Source organism: Eschrichtius robustus, chromosome 10, assembly GCF_028021215.1.
Source record: "Eschrichtius robustus isolate mEscRob2 chromosome 10, mEscRob2.pri, whole genome shotgun sequence".
In the NCBI taxonomy this organism is placed as follows: Eukaryota; Metazoa; Chordata; class Mammalia; order Artiodactyla; family Eschrichtiidae; genus Eschrichtius; species Eschrichtius robustus.
In genome coordinates, this window is record NC_090833.1 from 112388807 (window position 1) to 112408827 (window position 20021).

General features: G+C 36.7%; 1 protein-coding gene across 2 annotated transcripts in view; it reads left to right on the forward strand.

Moving 5' to 3' along the window:
- GLRA3 (glycine receptor alpha 3) overlaps window positions 1-20021 on the forward strand; it is a 188704-nt gene that overhangs the window by 36237 nt on the left and 132446 nt on the right. For both annotated transcript variants that reach the window (XM_068552806.1, XM_068552807.1), the window contains exon 3: window positions 17447-17514. In XM_068552806.1, coding sequence (XP_068408907.1) covers window positions 17447-17514 — 68 coding nt within the window. The remainder of the gene's footprint in view (window positions 1-17446; window positions 17515-20021) is intronic.

The following is a 20021-nucleotide window of genomic DNA, read 5'->3' on the forward strand; positions in this document are numbered from 1 at the left end:
TTATTGGAGCATGATTGCTTTACAATGGTGTGCTAGTTTCTGCTCTATAACAGAGTTAATCAGCTATACATATACATATATCCCCATATCTCCTCCCTCTTGCGTCTCCCTCCCACCCTCCCTATCCTACCCGTCTAGGTGGTCACAAAGCATGAGCTGATCTCCCTGTGCCATGCGGCTGCTTCCCACTAGCTATCTATTTTACATTTGGTAGTGTATATAAGTTCATGCCACTCTCTCACTTCATCCCAGCTTACCTTTCCCCCTCCCCATGTCCTCAAGTCCATTCTCTACATCTGCGTCTTTATTCCTGTCCTGCCCCTAGGTTTGTCAGAACCTTTTTTTTTTTTTTAGATTCCATATATATGTGTTAACATACGGTATTTGTTTTTCTCTTTCTGACTTACTTTACTCTGTATGACAGATGATTAAACAAGATAAATTTTCAAATTGATTTCCCCCCAAATTCTAAAGCTTATTTCCAATAACCCTCCAAGCACTATATTGGTCAAAGATATGTCTTGAAAGAAGAAATATATTCTCATGTTAATAGCTCTCAGAATTAGTCTTCTTTGGACCATACGGCATTACATTAGTTTGTGTACAACCTCATGATTTGATATTTTTATACATTATGAGATGATGATCGCCATGAGTTTAGGTACCATCTGTCACCATACAAAGTTGTTCCAACATTGTTGACTCGTCCCTATGCTGTACATTACATTGCCGTTGACTTATTTTACAGCTGGAAGTTCATACCTTTTAATCTCCTTCACCTATTTTGATCATCACCCTACCACCTTCCCCTCTATTCCCTTGTCTATTTTCTTTTTCTTTTAAGAAATGTGCCTACTGAATCAAATGAACTAATTTAAAGTGGGTATTATATATGCTTTCCCTTCCAATTTGTCAAAAACCAGGAATTAATACTGTCAGACTTTAGGGGCATGACTCAATAATGTGATATTCCACTAGTCTAAGTTTTTTTGAAAAAATAAATGAGCAAAATTAAGTATATATTTAAAAAAAAGAATAGGAACAGAAATTTGCCAAACAGATGTGACAATATATTACAATAACTTAAATGATTTAGTATTCACTTCCTCATGGATTAAAAAAATTTTTTCCTTTTTGCTGCGCCACGCAGCATGCGGGGCCTTAGTTCCCCGACCAGGGATGGAACCCATGTCCCTGCAGTGGAAGCGCGGAGTCCTGACCACTGGACATGGATTAAAATCTTAATGAAAAAAAAAAAAAACCTAGAAAATACCTAGATAACTGATCAGACAATAGGAAAATATTTTTAAAATATAAAATTACTGAGAAAAACCTGTATGTTTGACCTTTCAGGAATTTATAAATTTCATAAGAGGAAAACAAAAAATCTTAGTAGAGACATTCTCAGACAATTTGCAGAAGATAAATAAGAATATTCAACCTAATTAACAATCAATGAAGTGCAAATTATAATAATAATGTGACAGCATTTTCACCTTTCAAATTATCAACATTTAACAATAATATTATTGATAATTATTTCAGTCTCAAACACATTATTATAAAATTTATTTCTGGAATACTGATTTTAAATTTGTGATTGTTTTCACAAGTACGTTTACATTAAAACAAAATTTATCTTCCAGACCATAGAGAAGAACAATTATTAAAAAACTATAAAATGACTTTATTAAAATGTAACTTTGTATTTGCTCTTTTATATACTGCTAACTTTGAAAAACTCTAGATGTAGACATTTTTCTTTAAACAAAATTATGATACTTATTTGTACTATTCTGTATCATTTCTCTAAAATAAGTACACCTTTTAAAAATCCTGTTTGTTTGAGAGAAAACACTGCAGTACCAGGCATAAGCCACACAAACTACAGGAAGGTTGTGTTGCACATTGCCAGGCGGGTGCTGTTTTGTATGTTTATCTGTTTGTTGTTTTATGATAATAGTAAAAAAGTAAAAATCGTGTACCTGAATTGGGTAAAAATTAAATTGTCCAAAAATATTAGAGATGAATAGACTCAGCAGACCCTCAGCACAATTCTACTTCTTTGAGGCAAACACTCCAAAAGGAAAATTGGTTACTTCCAGTGAGCATCTGTTTAATCTCTTTGATGACTTTCCAGGCCTTTTACAGAGAAGGCACTATGAAAGTTCTTTGCACTAACTAGACTGCTAACTGGATGCCTCCATTCTTGCATTCTACCTCTTCTATTTTTTCTTTTCTGCCCAATAATTTCTCTTTTTTTCCTGCAGGAATAATTATGTTTATTCATCTTGTTCACTCTCTTTAAGACATTAGTTTTCTTGCATATGATGGAAATGCTTTGTAGTTGAGGAAGGGCTGAGTTGATTTGCCTGGGTGCTGATACATCTTTTGTCTGCTGTGTATGGAGAGAGATAATTTTCTGCTGTTTCTCTCTCTGGGAAAGGAAATCTGACAGAGATGGTAGTGCCCTGGGCACAGCTTTGCTTTAGGTGAGTGTTGAGTGGCGAGGCTTTGGTCTGGGGTTCTCCAAATGCCAGAATAGTGATGACTTTTGTTTTGAGGTACTGGCAGGAACCCTGTTTTCCCCAGTCTTTTTTTTTTTTTGCAGAGAGTTAGAAGTTGAATAAATTCTGGGAATCTAATGTATAGCCTTGAGATTATAGTTAACAGTACTGTATTATAGACTTAAAAGTTCTCACCACAAAAAAGAAACAGTAATTATGTGACAATGGAGGTGTTAGCTAATGCTAAAGTCATCATCTTATTGCGGTATGCAAGTGTATCATATCAACACGTTGTACATCTTGAACTTACACAATGTTGTATGCCTTTTATATCTCAATAAAGCTGGAAAAAGAAAACATTTAAAAAGTCAGCATTGCTTACAGAATCATATTATTTCCAATCACCTTAATAAGCTATGTTTGCAAAAGGAAAAAAAAAAAAAGTTATGTGCATCCTTCAAACCCATGGAAACTCCAGGCCATCCTGGCTCTCGGGGGCTATGAATGGGGGAGCTGGGAGCTTCCTGAGACAGGCGTCCATGGCCTCCCCTGCTGCCCCATCTAACTCCCCACCTCGTTTCCTGTGGATGATGACCCTGAACTTTGTGCCTCTTAGCACTTAGCTTCCTTCTCCATGCAGTTCTAATCATCATTTATTTTAGACTTTTCTCTGTTTTGTCTGTCAGCCATTTTCTCCTGCCTTCTATATTTTATGTGATTAAACCAATCCTGACTTTCCTCTCATTCTCTTTGGTGTGATATATCTAGTCTCAGTTTTATTCAATAATATAATTTTTATGCATTTGGAGAGAAGAAAACTATGCTCGATCCTCCATCTTGAAATAGAAGTTTCCAGGAATCATTTGAAACTGGAAACCAGTTTAACAGAAAAAAAGCAATGGAATAGAAAATAAAAGTACATCCATAGACAATAAAATATTATTTCACTAGACTATCTACCAGCTTTTTCTAGATTTTGCTTCTTTCCTTTGACCCTATTGTTTAGGCCCTCAGTTGGTCTTTGATAACCTTAAAACTAATTTGGATTCAGGCAGAAAGTACTCTGTCAGCAATCACCTGTTGTGTATTCCTCCTATATATTTATTGCATTGTCCTTAGGTTTTTTCATTCTGTCTCCAATGACCATTCTCTTTATCTAGAAATAACATTGTTTGCCTTCACTATGTCTCTGTGGTTTCTGTCTTTTCATCTGTAATATTCCTCTATATTAATCCTTTTCTCCCCCATCACAAATCCAATTTTCATACAGTCTCTTCTGCTATAACTCATTCTATCCCCAGAATGGAATGTGTACCTATTACTCATTTCTGCCCATATTTTTTTTCAGGGAAAGTGTTAAAATCTTCTTTATCCATTTTAATTATTCCTATCCATCCAGACACTACACTTCTTGAATATAATTCACAGTTATTTTTTGAAAAAACTGTATTTTCTATTTTCATTTTTATGTAATACAAGGTCATTTTAACAAGAAAAATCTCTTCAAAAATAAGCCTTTCTCGAAATTGAGTTATTTGTAGTGAGGTGGATGGACCTAGAGTCTGTCATACACAGTGAAGTAAGTCAGAAAGAGAAAAACAAATACCATATGCTAACACATATATATGGAATCTAAAAAAAAAAAAAAATGGTCATGAAGAACCTAGGGACAAGATGGGAATAAAGATGCAGACCTACTAGAGAATGGACTTGAGGATACGGGGAGGGGAAGGGTAAGCTGGGACAAAGTGAGAGAGTGGCATGGACATATATACACTACCAGACATAAAATAGATAGCTAGTGGGAAGCAGCTGCATAGCACAGGGAGATCAGCTCGGTGCTTTGTGACCACCTACAGGGGTAGGAGAGGGAGGGAGATGCAAGAGGGAAGAGATAGGGGGACATATGTATATATATATATATATATATATATATATATATATATATATATAAAGATGTTAAAAAAAATAAAATAAAGTTGAAAACTTCAAAAAAAAAATAAGGCTTTCTAAAACTGTAGATGAGCACCTGAAATGTTCACAGATTTAAATTCTACACCCTATATTTTTAGATTTTGTTTGATTATTTTTTTTCTTTTTTTTTTAAAACATCTTTACTGGAGTATAATTGCTTTACAATGTTGTGTTAGTTTCTGCTGTATAACAAAGTGAATCAGCTATATGCGTACATATAACCCCATATCCCCTCCCTCTTGTGTCTCCCTCCCCCACTCCCTATCCCATCCCTCTAGGTGGTCACAAAGCACTGAGCTGATCTCCCTGTGCTATGTGGCTGCTTCCCACTAGCTATCTATTTTACATTTGGTAGTGTGTATATGTCAATGCTACTCTCTCACTTCATCCTAGCTTACCCTTCCCCCTCCCCATGTCCTCAAGTCCATTCTCTATGTCTGCATCTTTATTCCTGTCCTGCCCCTAGGTTCATTAGAACCTTTTTTTTTTTTTTTACATTCCATATATGTGTGTTAGCATACAGCATTTGTTTTTCTCTTTCTGACTTACTTCACTCTGTATGACAGACTCTAAGTCTATCCACTTCACTACAAATAACTCAGTTTCGCTTCTTTTTATGGATGAATAATATTCCATTTTATATATGTGCCACATCTCCTTTATCCATTCCTATGTCGGTGGGCACTTAGGTTGCTTCCATGTCCTGGCTATTGAAAATAGTTCTGCAATGAACATTGTGGTATATGACTCTTTTTGAATTATGGTTTTCTCAGGGTATATGCCCAGTAGCGGGATTGCTGGATCATATGGTAGTTCTATTTTTAGTTTTTTAAGGAACCTCCATACTGTTCTCCATAGTGGCTGTATCAATTTACATTCCCACCAACAGTGCAAGAGGGTTCCCTTTTCTTCAGACCGGTGTGAGATGATACCTCATTGTAGTTTTGATTTGCATTCCTCTAATGATTAGTGATGTTGACCATCCTTTCATGTGTTTCTTGGCCATCTGTATATCTTCGTTGGAGAAATATCTGTTTATGTCTTCTGCCCATTTTTGGATTGGGTTGTTTGTTTTTTTGATATTGAGCTGCCTGAGCTGCATGTAAATTGTGGAGATTAATCCTTTGTCAGTTGCTTCACTTGCAAATATATTCTCCCAATCTGAGGGTTGTCTTTTCGTCTTGTTTATGATTTCCTTTGCTGTGCAAGAGCTTTTAAGTTTCATTAGGTCCCATTTGTTTATTTTTGTTTTTATTTCCATTTCTTTAGGAGGTGGGTCAAAAAAGATCTTGCTATGATTTATGTCATAGAGTGTTCTGCCTATATTTTCCTCTAAGAGTTTTATAGTGTCTGGCCTTACATTTAGGTCTTTAATCCATTTCGAGTTTATTTTTGTGTATGGTGTTAGGAAGTGTTCTAATTTCATTGTTTTACATATAGATGTCCAGTTTTACCCACCAATTATTGAAGAGGCTGTCTTTTCTCCATTGTATACTCTTGCCTCCTTTATCAAAGATAAGGTGACCATATGTGCGTGGGTTTATCTCTGGGCTTTCTATCCTGTTCCATTCATCTATATTTCTGTTTTTGTGCCAGTACCATACTGTCTTGATTACTGTAGCTTTGTAGTATAGTCTGAAGTCTGGGAGCCTAATTCCTCCAGCTCCGTTTTTCTTTCTGAAGATTGCTTTGGCTATTCGGGGTCTTTTGTGTTTCCAACAAATTGTGAAATTTTTTGTTCCAGTTCTGTGAAAAATGCCATTGGTAGTTTGATAGGGATTGCACTGAATCTGTAGATTGCTTTAGGTAGTACAGTCATTTTCACAATGTTTATTCTTCCAATCCAAGAACATGGTATATCTTTCCATCTGTTTCTATCATCTTCAATTTCTTTCATCAGTGTCTTATAGTTTTCTGCATACAGGTCTTTTGTCTCCTTAGGTAGGTTTATTCCTGGGTATTTTATACTTTTTGTTGCAATGGTAAATGAGAGTGTTTCCTTAATTTCTCTTTCAGATTTTTCATCATTAGTGTATAGGAATGCAAGAATTTTCTGTGCATTAATTTTGTATCCTGTTACTTTACCAAATTCATTGATGAGCTCTAGTAGTTTTCTGGTAGCATCTTTAGGATTCTCTATGTATAGTATCATGTCATCTGCAAACAGTGACAGTTTTACTTCTTTTGTGATTTGGATTCCTTTTATTTCTTTTTCTTCTCTGATTGCTGTGGCTAAAACTTCCGAAACTATGTTGAATAATAGTGGTGAGAGTGGGCAACCTTGTCTTTTTCCTGATCTCAGAGGAGATGGTTTCAGTTTTTCACCATTGAGAATGATGTTGGCTGTGGGTTTGTCATATATGACCTTTATTATGTTGAGGTATGTTCCCTCTGTGCCTACTTTCTGGAGAGTTTTTATAATGGATGTTGAATTGTGTCAAAAGCTTTTTCTGCATCTATTGAGATGATCATATGGGTTTTCTCCTTCAGTTGGTTAATATGGTGTATCACATGATTGATTTGTGTATATTGAAGAATCCTTGCATTACTGGGATAAACCCACTTGATCATGGTGTATGATCCTTTTAATGTGCTGTTGGATTCCATTTTCTAGTATTTTGTTGAGTAGTTTTGCATCTCTGTTCATCAGTGATATTGGCCTTGTTTTCTTTCTTTGTGACATCTTTGTCTGGTTTTGGTATCAGGGTGATGGTGGCCTCGTAGAGTGAGTTTGGGAGTGTTCCTCCCTCTGTTATATTTTGGAAGAGTTTGAGAAAGATAAGTGTTAGCTCTTCTCTAAATGTTTGATAGAATTCACCAGTGAAGCCCTCTGGTGCTGGGCTTTTGTTTGTTGGAAGATTTTTAATCACAGTTTCCATTTCAGTGCTTGTGATTGGTCTGTTTATATTTTCTGTTTCATCCTGGTTCAGTCTTAGAAGGTTGTGCTTTTCTATGAATTTGTCCATTTCTTCCAGGTTGTCCATTTTATTGGCATATATTTGCTTGTGGTATTCTCTCATGATCCTTTGTATTTCTGCAGTGTCAGTTGTTACTTCTCCTTTTTCATTTCTAATTCTGTTGATTTGAGTCTTCTCCCTTTTTTTCTTGATGAGTCTGGCTAAGGGTTTATCAATTTTGTTTATCTTCTCAAGAACCAGCTTTTAGTTTTATTGATCTTTGCTATTGTTTCCTTCATTTTTCATTTATTTCTGATCTGATCTTTATGATTTCTTTCCTTCTGCTAACTTTGGGGTTTTTTTGTTCTTCTTTCTCTAATTTAGGTGTAAAGTTAGGTTGTTTATTTGAGATGTTTCTTGTTTCTTGAGGTAGGATTGTATTGCTATAATCTTCTCTCTTAGAACTGCTTTTGCTGCATCCTATAGGTTTTGGGTCATCGTGTTTTCATTGTCGTTTGTTTCTAGGTATTTTTTGATTTCCTCTTTGATTTCTTCAGTGATCTCTTGGTTATTTAAGAGTGTATTGTTTAGCCTCTATGTGTTTCTATTTTTTACAGTTTTTTTTCCTGTAATTGTTATCTAGTCTCATAGCGTCGTGGTCAGAAAAGATATTTGATACGATTTCAATTTTCTTAAATTTACCAAGGCTTGATTTGTGATCCAAGATATAGTCTATCCAGGAGAATATTTCATGAGCACTTGAGAAGAAATTGTATTCTGTTGTTTTTGGATTGAATGTCCTATAAACATCAATTAAGTCCATCTTGTTTAATGTATCATTTAAAGCTTGTGTTTCCTTATTTATTTTCACTTTGGATGATCTGTCCATTGGTGAAAGTGGGGTTTTAAAGTCCCTTACTATGATTGTGTTACTGTCGATTTCCCCTTTTATGGCTGTTAGCATTTGCTTTATGTATTGAAGTGCTCCTATGTTGGGTGCATAAATATTTACAATTGTTATATCTTCCTCTTGGATTGATCCCTTGGTCATTCTGCAGGGACCGTCTTTGTCTCTTGTAATAGTCTTTATTTTAAAGTCTATTTTGTCTGATATGAGAATTGCTACTCCAGCTTTCTTTTGATTTCCATTTACATGGAATATCTTTTTCCATCCCCTCACTTTCAGTCTGTATGTGTCCCTAGGTCTGAAGTGGGTCTCTTGTAGACAGCATATATACGGGTCTTGTGTTTGTATCCATTCAGCCAGTCTACGTCTTTTGGTTGGAGCATAATGCATTTACATTTAAGGTAACTATCAATTTGTATGTTCCTATTACCATTTTCTTAATTGTTTTGGGTTTGTTATTGTAGGTCTTTTCCTTCTCTCGTTTCCTGTCTAGAGAAGTTCCTTTAGCATTTGTTGTAAAGCTGGTTTGGTGATGCTGAATTCTCTTAACTTTTGCTTGTCTGGAAAGGTTTTAATTTCTCCATGGAATATGAATGAGATCCTTGCTGGGCAGGATAATCTTGGTTGTAGGCTTTTTCCTTTTATCACTTTAAATCTGTCCTGCCACTCCCTTCTGGCTTGCAGAGTTTCTGCTGAAAAATCAGCTGTTAACCTCATGGGGATTCCCTTGTATATGATTTGTTGCTTTTCCCTTACTGCTTTTAATATTTTTTCTTTGTATTTAATTTTTGATAGCTTGATTAATATGTGTCTTGGGATGTTTCTTCTTGGATTTATCCGGTATGGGAGTCTCTGTGCTTCCTGGACTTGATTGACTATTTCCTTTCCCATATTAGGGAAGTTTTCAACTATAATCTCTTCAAATATTTTCTCAGTCACTTTCTTTTTCTCTTCTTCTTCTGGGACCCCTATAATTCGAATATTGGTGCATTTAATTCCAGAGTTCTCTGAGACTGTCCTCAATTCTTTTCATTCTTTTTTCTTTATTCTCTGTTGTTCCAGAGTTCTCTGAGACTGTTGTTGTTGTTCCAGAGTTCTCTGACACTGTCCTCAATTCTTTTTTTTTTTTTAATTTTATTTATTTATTTATATATTTATTTATGGCTGTGTTGGGTCTTCGTTTCTGTGCGAGGGCTTTCTCTAGTTGTGGCAAGCGGGGGCCACTCTTCATCGCGGTGCGCGGGCCTCTCACTATCGCGGCCTCTCTTGTTGCGGAGCACAGGCTCCAGACGCGCAGGCTCAGTAGTTGTGGCTCACGGACCCAGCTGCTCCGCGGCATGTGGGATCTTCCCAGACCAGGGCTCGAACCCATGTCCCCTGCATTGGCAGGCAGATTCTCAACCACTGCGCCACCAGGGAAGCCCTGTCCTCAATTCTTTTCATTCTTTTTTCTTTATTCTGCTCCCTGGCAGTTATTTCCACCATTTTATCTTCCAGCTCACTTACCCGTTCTTCTGCCTCAGTTATTCTGCTATTGATTACTTCTAGAGTATTTTTAACTTCAGTTATTGTGTTGTTCATCACTGTTTGCACTTTAGTTCTTCTAGATCCTTGTTAAACGTTTCTTGTATTTTCTCTATTCTGTTTCTGAGATTTTGGATTATCTTTATTATCATTACTCTGAATTCTTTTTCAGGTAGGTTGCCTAATTTGTCTTCATTTATTTGGTCTTGTAGGTTTTTGCCTTGCTCCTTCGTCTGTAACATTTTTTTGTCATTTCATTTTTTTTTTTTTTGATGGGTGGTGCTGTATTCCTGTCTTACTGGTTGTTTGGCCTGAGGCATCCAGCACTGGAGTTTGCAGGCAGTTGGATAAAGGTGGGTCTTGGTGCTGAGATTAGGCCCTCCAGGAGGCCTCACTCTGATTAATATTCCCTGGGGTCTGAGGTTCTCTGTTAGTCCAGTGGTTTGGACTCAGAGCTCCCACAACAGGAGCTCGGGCCTGACCTCCAGCCTGGCAACCAAGATCCCACAAGCTGCATGGTGTGGTACACCCACAAAAAAAAAAAAGAAAGAAAGAAAGAAAGAAAAAAAGGAGCAGTACAATATCAAAGAATAAAAAACAAAATAAAATTAGAAAGATAAAAAATATATTAGGAAAAACAGAAATATAATTGAAACAACTGCAACAAGGTAAAATAAAACCACAAGAGAAAAAACAAAGGGGGTTCGGGGGGAACAAGCCAAAAGGAGAGAACAATAAAGTATAAAGAATAAAATAAAATTAGAAAAATAAAAGATTTATTAGGATAAATAAAAATATAAATGAATCAATAAGAATGAATCAACAAGGTAAAACAGAGCCCCAATGGAAAAGAGGGAAAAAGAAAAAAAAAAAAAAGCCTTGCCTATGGGTGCGGAGTTTAGGTAGGGGGTGGAACTTAGGCAGTGGTGGGGGTTTAGGGTGGGGCGGCACCTAGGCGGGTTGGGGGGGTGATGTTTGAGCATGGGGTGGGGCTTCTGCTTAGGACCTGCGCGGAAGGGGAGAGGCAGCACATTGGAAGCAGAGCCTCTGGAGTCTGGAGTTCTGGAGTTTGGAGGTGGGGCCCTGAGTGAGGGTGTGTGGGTGGGGTTTAGGCCCAGCGTGTTGGAGGGAGTCTCACAGGGGGTCTCCAAGTGTAGAGGTGGGGCCCTGGGTGGGGGCGTAGGGGTGGGGCTTGGGTTCTGCGCGGCAGGAGGGAGGCTCCGAGGGAAGAGGATTAGGCTTGGGGGCCCAAGAAGCTCCGGGTGCGTAAGTGGACAGGGAAAGCACTGGCCCCCATTCCCTTCTGTTCCTTCGCGCCCCTCTCTCCCATCTCCCATCTGTTCCTTCAGGCCCCTCTCTCCCATAGGGTCTCCTCCATCCCCACGGGACCCCTAACCAAGGGTGGGTCTTGCTGGGTGTAGAACTCCTCCCCTCCCCCAGCCGCCCCTCAGGAGTGCTGTTCCCGTAGGTCCAGCCTTTACTTTTGCTCCCCCTTCCCTCCCTCCCACTCCCTTAGGACCCACGCAGCTGGAGGGGGCCTAGGTGGGCAGAGGATCAGGCCTGGCATCTCAGCAGTTTCCTGGGGGCCCAAGCGGGCAGGGGAAACCTGGCCATGCTCCCTTTTGATCCTCTGTCCTCCCAATCGTCCCCCAATTTCCCCCTTCGGGCGTCGGATCCCTTCCCCTCCCCAGCCGCCCCTCAGGGCACCAGTCCCGTCCCGCCTCCACTTCTCCTCCCTCCTCACTCCCCCCACACCCCACGTCCTACCCGGTTGCTGGGGGTTCCTCCCGTCCCCTTAGGTGTCCGTGGTCCCCCGCTGGTACCTGGTAGGTGCCCTGGTTGTGTGGAGACGTGAATTCTGTGTTCTCCTAGTCCACCATCTCAACGCTGCCCCTGATTATTTTTTAATATATTCTCTCTATAGTACTTATTTCTCTTTTTTTATTTTAAAACATTCTCAAACTAACAGAAGATTTGCAAGTATAGCACAAACTTTTTTTTTCCCCAAACCACTTGAAAGTAAGTTGTTGACCTGATGCCCCAATACTTGGGTGTATCATGCCAATAAGGACATTCTCTTAGATAACCACAGTCTAATCATTGAAACAAGCAAATTAACATGGATATATTGCTACCATCTAATTTGCAGGCTCCCGTTCAAATTTTATCAATTATCTAAATAATGGCTTCATAGCAAAAGAATCCGGTTTAGAATCATGTCTTGTGTTTTACGGGTCATTTCTCATTGTCTCCTTCAGTCCGAACAGAGCCTCATCTTCCTATGACTGTCATGATCTTGGCATTTAAAAAGATATTATTATTGCTTTATCTAACAGAATGTTCCTCAATTTGCATTAGTCTCATGTTTCCTCATGATTCAATTTAGGTAATGCATCTTGATAGGAATATCACAGAAGTGATGCTGTGTTCTAATTGCACCTTATTAGATTGTGGACGATGTTAATTTTTACCATGACTGATGATGTTCACTTTGATTAACTGGCTAAGTTGGTGTCTGCCAGAATGTATCTATATACATACACATATGAGCGTAAGTATACATACACATACATGCATAAGTATACATACATATACACACATATGTATATACACACACACACACACATATATATATTCATTTACATCTATGTATTTAATTCTCTATCTACTGAAAACCATGAGTTCTCCCTGGTATCTCTACTACCATAGGTTTATTCTAGTTTCTGAGTCTCTATATTTTAACTCCCTCATTTGACAGTAAGGCTCCCGTTATCCTTAATATAATTACAGATTTGATCAATACGTAATGAATCTCCCTTGTCTGCCGCCACTCCCTCTCCTGCACAAATTCCTCAGGGTCCTGTTCAGACTCTCACTCCCCATGCAAGGCTGCCCCACTCAGGCTCCAACACCCCACGCTGTGAAATCCTTACCCGCTGATGTCCTTCTCACCCTGCTCTAGTTGTCCACACTCCCCACAGCCATCCCCAGCGCGGAAGCCTATCTTGTACTGCCCGAGAGAATGGCTTTCGGCCACCTTTTCAAGAAGGAAAGGGAAGGGAAGGGGAAGAATAAATTGGATCCTATTTTTATGCCATAATTTTCAAACCTTTTTTCAAGTTTCTAAAAAATAATCTAAAATATGGATTTACAGTAATCAAATATGCTTTTGTCAATTAAAAAATAATATCTTTCCTCATGACCTGACTACATAAATATATATATTTATCTAAAATAAAAACAAATCACTCAACAGATTTTTTTGAAATTTAATGTTTTGATTGCATTCTTATGTCTTTCAAAAGGGTGTGGCTTTAATGCAACATTACATTAAAATCTTTTTAGAGTCATTTTCATGAACACTTGGGTTATTTTTTGTCTCTTTGTTTATTTGCTCTAGATTTGCCTGGTGAACAATTTTTCCCCAACATGAGTAACAATAATGTAACTGCCAAGGCTTTGCATTGTACTTTGCCATTTTGCCTTTGTCCATCTCTGAGCTTAAAAGCCATGTTCTGTTTCTTTAAGAGGCACCTAAAAGAAGACATGCTGCTGAAAACATCTGCGACTACTGTCATTTGCTTTTCAGGCCAACGATGGCTAAGGCAGTGAACAATTTTAAAGCACAATTTGCCATATGGATGCTATAGCAGTTAGTTGCTCTGTTGCTGAACATAGCAGTATATTAGATGGATATAACAGCTTTTTGCTTTGGCACAGAGAAGTACCAGATTGACCAATGACTGCTAAACAGGTGCTCTCTGTAATGGCAATAGAAGATTTACAATCCTCTCTGAGCTTCATTCCCTACAAAATTTTTGAATATATAATATATATTAATAGTGAGGGTAGAAAGACTACTCCAAGACTGCTGCCCTGATGTGACATGGATCAGAAGCTTGAAGTGTAGAATATACTGCCTAATAAACTGTATCCACTTCATTCCTTGTACTCTGTCTCCACTGCCACTGTCCTTGGTCGGGGCCATTGTATTTCCTATCTAAACTGTTACAATAAATTCCTGTTTTCTCCGTGTCTAAGCTTTTGCTATCCGTTCAACCATTCACCATGTTGTGTTGGTTTACTACACTCTCATGAACAAGAATCTGTAAAGACTCCTTCATGTTCATGAAGTAAATTCCAAATACCTTGGGATTACATTGAAGAAATTCTATGATCTAGCCCAAGACTATCTTTAAAAACAGTAGACTTTATTTCCAAATTGCTTCATACCTTAGTATATTTTAAATTTTTTTAAAATAAAATATATTCTATATATGTATATGTGTATATATATATATATATCTCATGTGAGTATATACCTTATATGTATATCTTTCAAGTGAGTACTCTATTTTTCAAATTTGAAATTAAAATTTGGTGCCTGAATCCATTCACCTTTCTTTATGCTGAAGAAGAGAATACATACAGATAAGTAGTAAAATGGAAACTAAATAGCACTTCTGTATGTCCTAATAACCAGGCGAGGAACACATCTGATGACTGATGGATTAGACAATAAAGCTTAGGGCAGGCTGACTTTCTGCCCTTAGGAAGAGTTTTCTGCACCTGATGGGAGGCATTGGAGAAGCAAGGGCTGGAGTCTGCCTCATACAGTGTGAGGCGTTGTGTTCCCAGCTGCTAGGGAAAGCCTAAAGTAGCCCCCTCTCCTGGGACCATTGCTCTTCTACGGAAACATGTTATTTTAGGGAGAAAACAAATGCATCAGAGGAGTCCTCCTCCTAGCACAGTACTTCATACTGCTCCCTGTCAGAACCTTTCTGGAATCATTAGGATGTGCTGTACAGCACCTGCTCCCAAGGGACCCTGAAATGCATCAGAACAGACATTACTAACTTCAGGTCACTGAAGCCTATGCTGAATTTTCACCTTCATCCTATTTTTCACCAATATTATCTGTAATTCTATACATAATGATTAAATTTAGAAGATGAGACTAAAAAACAAAAACTCTGCCCCTTGCTGAATTTAAATAAGAAATTCATCCCCCCACTTTTATTTATTCCAATTTCAGCCAAAGAGATCACAGTCAGATGGAGCTGGCAGTTCTGTAGCAGCAGCTTCTTACAGGGCCGTGTTTCCCCAACATGGATGTACCTCTAGCTTCATTTTACTGGAAGATGAATTAACGCAATACTAAAACGTTTGCGTTTTCCCTCCTCCAATGGATTTGAGTCAATAAAGCATGACAAAATTTATCTCAAGGGAAAAGATATTCCCCAGATTCATGTTGCTGTTAACAGCAAAAGAAAATAGCAGAATTTTAGAGTTCTCAAGAAGAAAGAGAATAGCCTAGAGAATATCAAAGGTTGGCTTTTAGTTTTTCAAGATTCCAGTCAGGCTGTTTATATATTTTAGAATTCACCACCTTAGACTTACATTAAGTAAAAAAAAAAAGAATATATATATGTATACACACACACACACACACACACACACACATATATCTTCTAACAGTTAATTGTGACTTCATACTTCTCTTATGGTGGGATAAAATAATCGTGGAGTACAATACCTGTGCTTTCTCTTCTCTTACCTGGTGACGAGACATTTCTATCATCCTGCACATTTTTAAAAAATTGTGAATATTTAGAAATGACATTTTGAAAAAAAAGTTTTTTAAAGTTAAAAAAGAATCCCTTTCTACTAGTAATAACTAATTATAGCACCTCCAGGATTCAGAACTTTTATGAGGTTTTCTTAAAAGTCCATCCTTTATATTTCAAACAATGTAGCCTCTATATCTGTTTGAATGTTATGTTCTAGGCATCTCGACACAATAGAATTTGGGCTCTTTCTAAGTACATAACATCCACCATGTTTTGTTAGCAGGTTGGCCAAAGTTATAATAGTCAACTCTCTTATTAAAATGAATAGCTTTGCATTTTTAATGTTCTAAGTCCTGACTCCCGTCTCTCATTTTCTCCATCTCTAATAAAACCCCAATTCACTTTAGTCCTATGGTATAATGGCCACAGCTGTTTCCTACTCTGGAATTTCTTATGTTGCACATCTGAATTATGTAGGGAGCTTTTAAAAATACCAGTGCCTTGGTTGCATGTCATACCAACTAAATTAGAAGGTAAGAATCATGTATCAATCTTTTTTAAAGATCACCAGACGATTTCAATGTACATAGAATTCATAGGCCTATGGATAGACTTTATTTTTAAATATTTTTTTTGTTTTTTTTTTGCTGTACCTCATTCTGGCAAGATAAATGCTATGAGAAAATGAGTAGAAAAATAAAGATGAAACTTGTGCACCAGTAATTAAGTAAATGTAAGTTAAAACCTTGAGTGATAAGCTATTTTAACTAATGAAGCCGTTTTTTTAAAGAATGAAAATATTGGTACAAAGAGAACATCCCTTTTATCTTGACAAAGGATCAAGAATCAGAATGGCTTTGGACCTTTCAACAGCAATACTAGAAGATAGAAGCTAATGAAGAAATGTCTTTAAAATTCAGAAGAAAAAACAATTTCCAGCCTAAAATTTGGTACCAAATCTAGGTGTTAATTAAGTGTGAGGGCATAAAAAAGAACATTTGTAAACAAGCAAGTTCTGAAAAGCTTCACATCCTTATGCACCATTTCTCAAAAAATTACTAAAGGACATGTTCCACTAAAATGAAGAAATGGGCCAAGAAAGAAGGAATGGGGACCACGAAAAGAGGTCCCACAAAGGAGAAGGATGAGCATCTCCAGTAGGAGGGTTATGGGAAAGCATAAGATGACTGCTGTGCTCCAGGACAACAAATCTAGAATGGAGTAAGCCTGATGGAAGAGAAAGTTAATAGAGTGTCTGATGAGTCTGATACGGAAACACAAGTTAGACATTTCAGAACTTGTGCATAAGTTAATGATACATATGGAGGAAACTATGTGAAATATATAAAACAATCATCGACCTCAGGAACATGTTCTGCAGGAAAGAGTGATCATAGTATATTATATGGTTAGTTAGAGGTAACATTTACCTTGTCATAATAAAGTAAAAAGTGAATAGTGATCTAACAACAGTGACAATGTAGCCGTATTTGGATAATGGGAGGACAGAAAAAAGGTGTAAGGTAGCAGGGGTGGGAATAAGGTGTGAAAGAAAGCGAAATCCTTACCTTCTGCTGTGGCCGTCAGAACGTATGTCTAAAATGAAAACATCTAAAGGAGTAAAATAAACTTATTGTTCAGAGAAATCGAGGTAAACACCCAAAGAGTTGTTTAAATGAGTTAAAATGATCATCTCCAGGGAGGGATTAAATGGGGGTATAGGGGAAGGGGCTGCTGTCTTTTTTTGTAGCAAACCTTGTAAAATTAAGTGAATTATGTTCATGTAAAAACAAACAAAATAAGTTAGGCTTAGATATCAGCTTTTGTGTGTGATTTTATCTGACTAGCTTAGGCAGAGATTAACTGAGTTATTTTAACCCCTACCACACAATATTTCAGTGTTTTTTACTTGTATAGCTATCAAGTCTAATGACAAAGTTTGTAGCCAGATAATGAAATGCTTTGAATCCTTTTTTTTTTTTAAACTACAAATTAGAGGCATGGAGCTACTTGAAAATATTTTATATCAGTATCTAAACAGCCTTTCTTTTTTAATCTCTTTTTCAGGCTCTCCAGTTAATGTCACATGCAACATATTCATAAACAGCTTTGGTTCGATCGCCGAGACAACCATGGTAGGTAGGCATGTTGACTTCGTAATGAATTTCACACTGGGGTAATTTGTAATCATGTTCATGGCAATTTATCTGCTGGTGTTATGTAATTGAAAGCCAAAATTCGTATAGTGAGATTTTAAAAGATAAAATTAATAGTATAATTAAATTACAATCAACTGCAGGCAATGTTTCATTTAGAGATGGTAAGTGAAAACAAGATTGATTTTTCCCGTTTCAGTAACTAAATAATAGATCTCAAATTAAAACTGAAACTTTACCTTATGAATTATTTATTTATTGTCAATGTTCTTTAATAAGCAGACATAAGCATAGGAGTAAATAATGTCACGTTTAATTATTTTGTATACTTATAAATGTGTTTATAACATTAAGTATTCTGATTACCTTTCCAAATGAATATAATATTTGATCAAATACCATAAATATTTTGCAAATTGTGGTATATGCTTTAATTTAACTAAACTCACTGAACTGAGACTTCATCACTGTGTAATTGAGAACATTTTACATAATCAAGTTATTAAAGCTAAAATATTATCATTTCCAAACCAAATGTATTCTGTTTTGAATTTTATAACTTTCTCTAAAGATCATGTTGTATCTTTTCTTTGCCTTATAGTTTTCATTGTACATTTTAGCTAAAATAAAATAGACACATGAACCACTGAATATCTGTAAGATTGTCTAGCTGGAACTTTTAATTAATTAATTAATTTTATTTTTTATTATTTTTAGGAACTTTTTTTAAAAATTGAAACTATTATTGTGGGTCTTAAATTACCTAGAATTATACTCCATTCCTAAATTTAGCAAGTATAATGTGCATTAATTTTCAAAGTTGATTTTAGCTAAAATAGGATATGAAAAGCTTAAAGATTTATTAGCTTCTAAAGCCATTACTAAGTAAGAGAATTATTCTTATTTTACATATATCAGAATGACTTGATAACTAATTTTCTAAGGAAGAATCTAATATGTAAATTATTATGTGGGACGCTGTGTAGATTTGTGTGTGTGTGTGTGTGTGTGTGTGTGTGTGTGTATACAGAGGATCTTTCTCAACAGGAAGAGACTTTATTCAGGCACCACTTTTTAAAAATGCTGTTTTCCTCATGTATGCAATATTTAGTCCTTTAGCAGCATCTCTGTGGTTCTATTCAAACTCAATATATTATAATTACAATAAAAGCCTCAGTGGAGAAGAACTGAACTCATTTTGGGGGCATTATATAGAATTATCTTCACTGCAGTATATAAATTAACACTAATGTGTGTACCTGTGTGTAAACACAGAGGAAATGACATGATTTGCTGGCGTAAGCACAGTGTGGTTCTGGTGCAATTTTGACCCTGAAGTCACTATAATCCTGTTTCAGAAGTTGACACATTCTGGATTCTGGTTGAATATCTGGTCCTGATTCTTTTTTTTTTAGGACCCTCATATGACTTTTATTTATTTATTCTGGTTCTGATTTATTCCCTGTATTTATACAGACCCAATTCAAATCATATTTATAGACAAAGGAATCTCTACTGGATTTTTTTCTACCTAGACCTCCCAAATTATATTTCTAGTCCTGACAACGTCCTCATTTTAACTGCTACTATACAACACGGTATCACTGTTGATAACACTGAACACTGTTGTAACACTGAAAACCTGGACATATGCTTATACTTTCTCTTTTGCAAGATCACTTCTGTGAAACAGTTTCAACAGCAATAGTTGGAAAGGTTTCTAGCCTGACTTGTCTTTGTGGGGTGGAGGAAGGGATTTGGAAAAAAGAGAAGACTTGGTGGGATTTCCTCATTAAAACCTCAAAGATTGTCATGTTCCTGAAGGTCACTGCTTTTTATGACATAGTTCATCGGACTACCACTAAGTGCTTATAACACACACTCCATAGGATGATGGCTACACCTGCTAAATTTCTTACCTTTAATAATTTTAGACAGACTTCCTTTGCAGAATAATATTATGCCAAAAGCTTGCAGAATATTGCAAATACACCCTCCCAGGGACCCTCACTCAGTTTTATTTCCCTTCTCCAGCATAGAAATCCTTTCCATTCCTTCATCTTCCATCATAATGTATCCTTTTGAAATCATTTTTAGCATCTATCACTTTCTTCTTCAGAGTCACAAGCAGCATCAATGAACATTGATCAAACACCCCAGAGGTAAAGTATTATAAAATCAACTAAGTCCACCTTGATATCTTTCTTTATAACTGTCCAAACTCATAAACATGTGACACTATTTCTGTTCACATAATCAGATTCAATATTTGTAAAAAATTGTACTGGTATCAGATAGAATAGCTGCAATATGGTGTCCATCTACATAGGCATAGAGAAAATTAGAACTTTTTTTTTTTATCTTAAGAATCAAAATATTTTGCTACCATTTGATTACTCTGATGTATTTTATTCATAGTTTCCACCATCACAGCTCTGCAACTAAACTTTATCCCATTGTTTTACTTGCCATAGTATTAAGTTAAT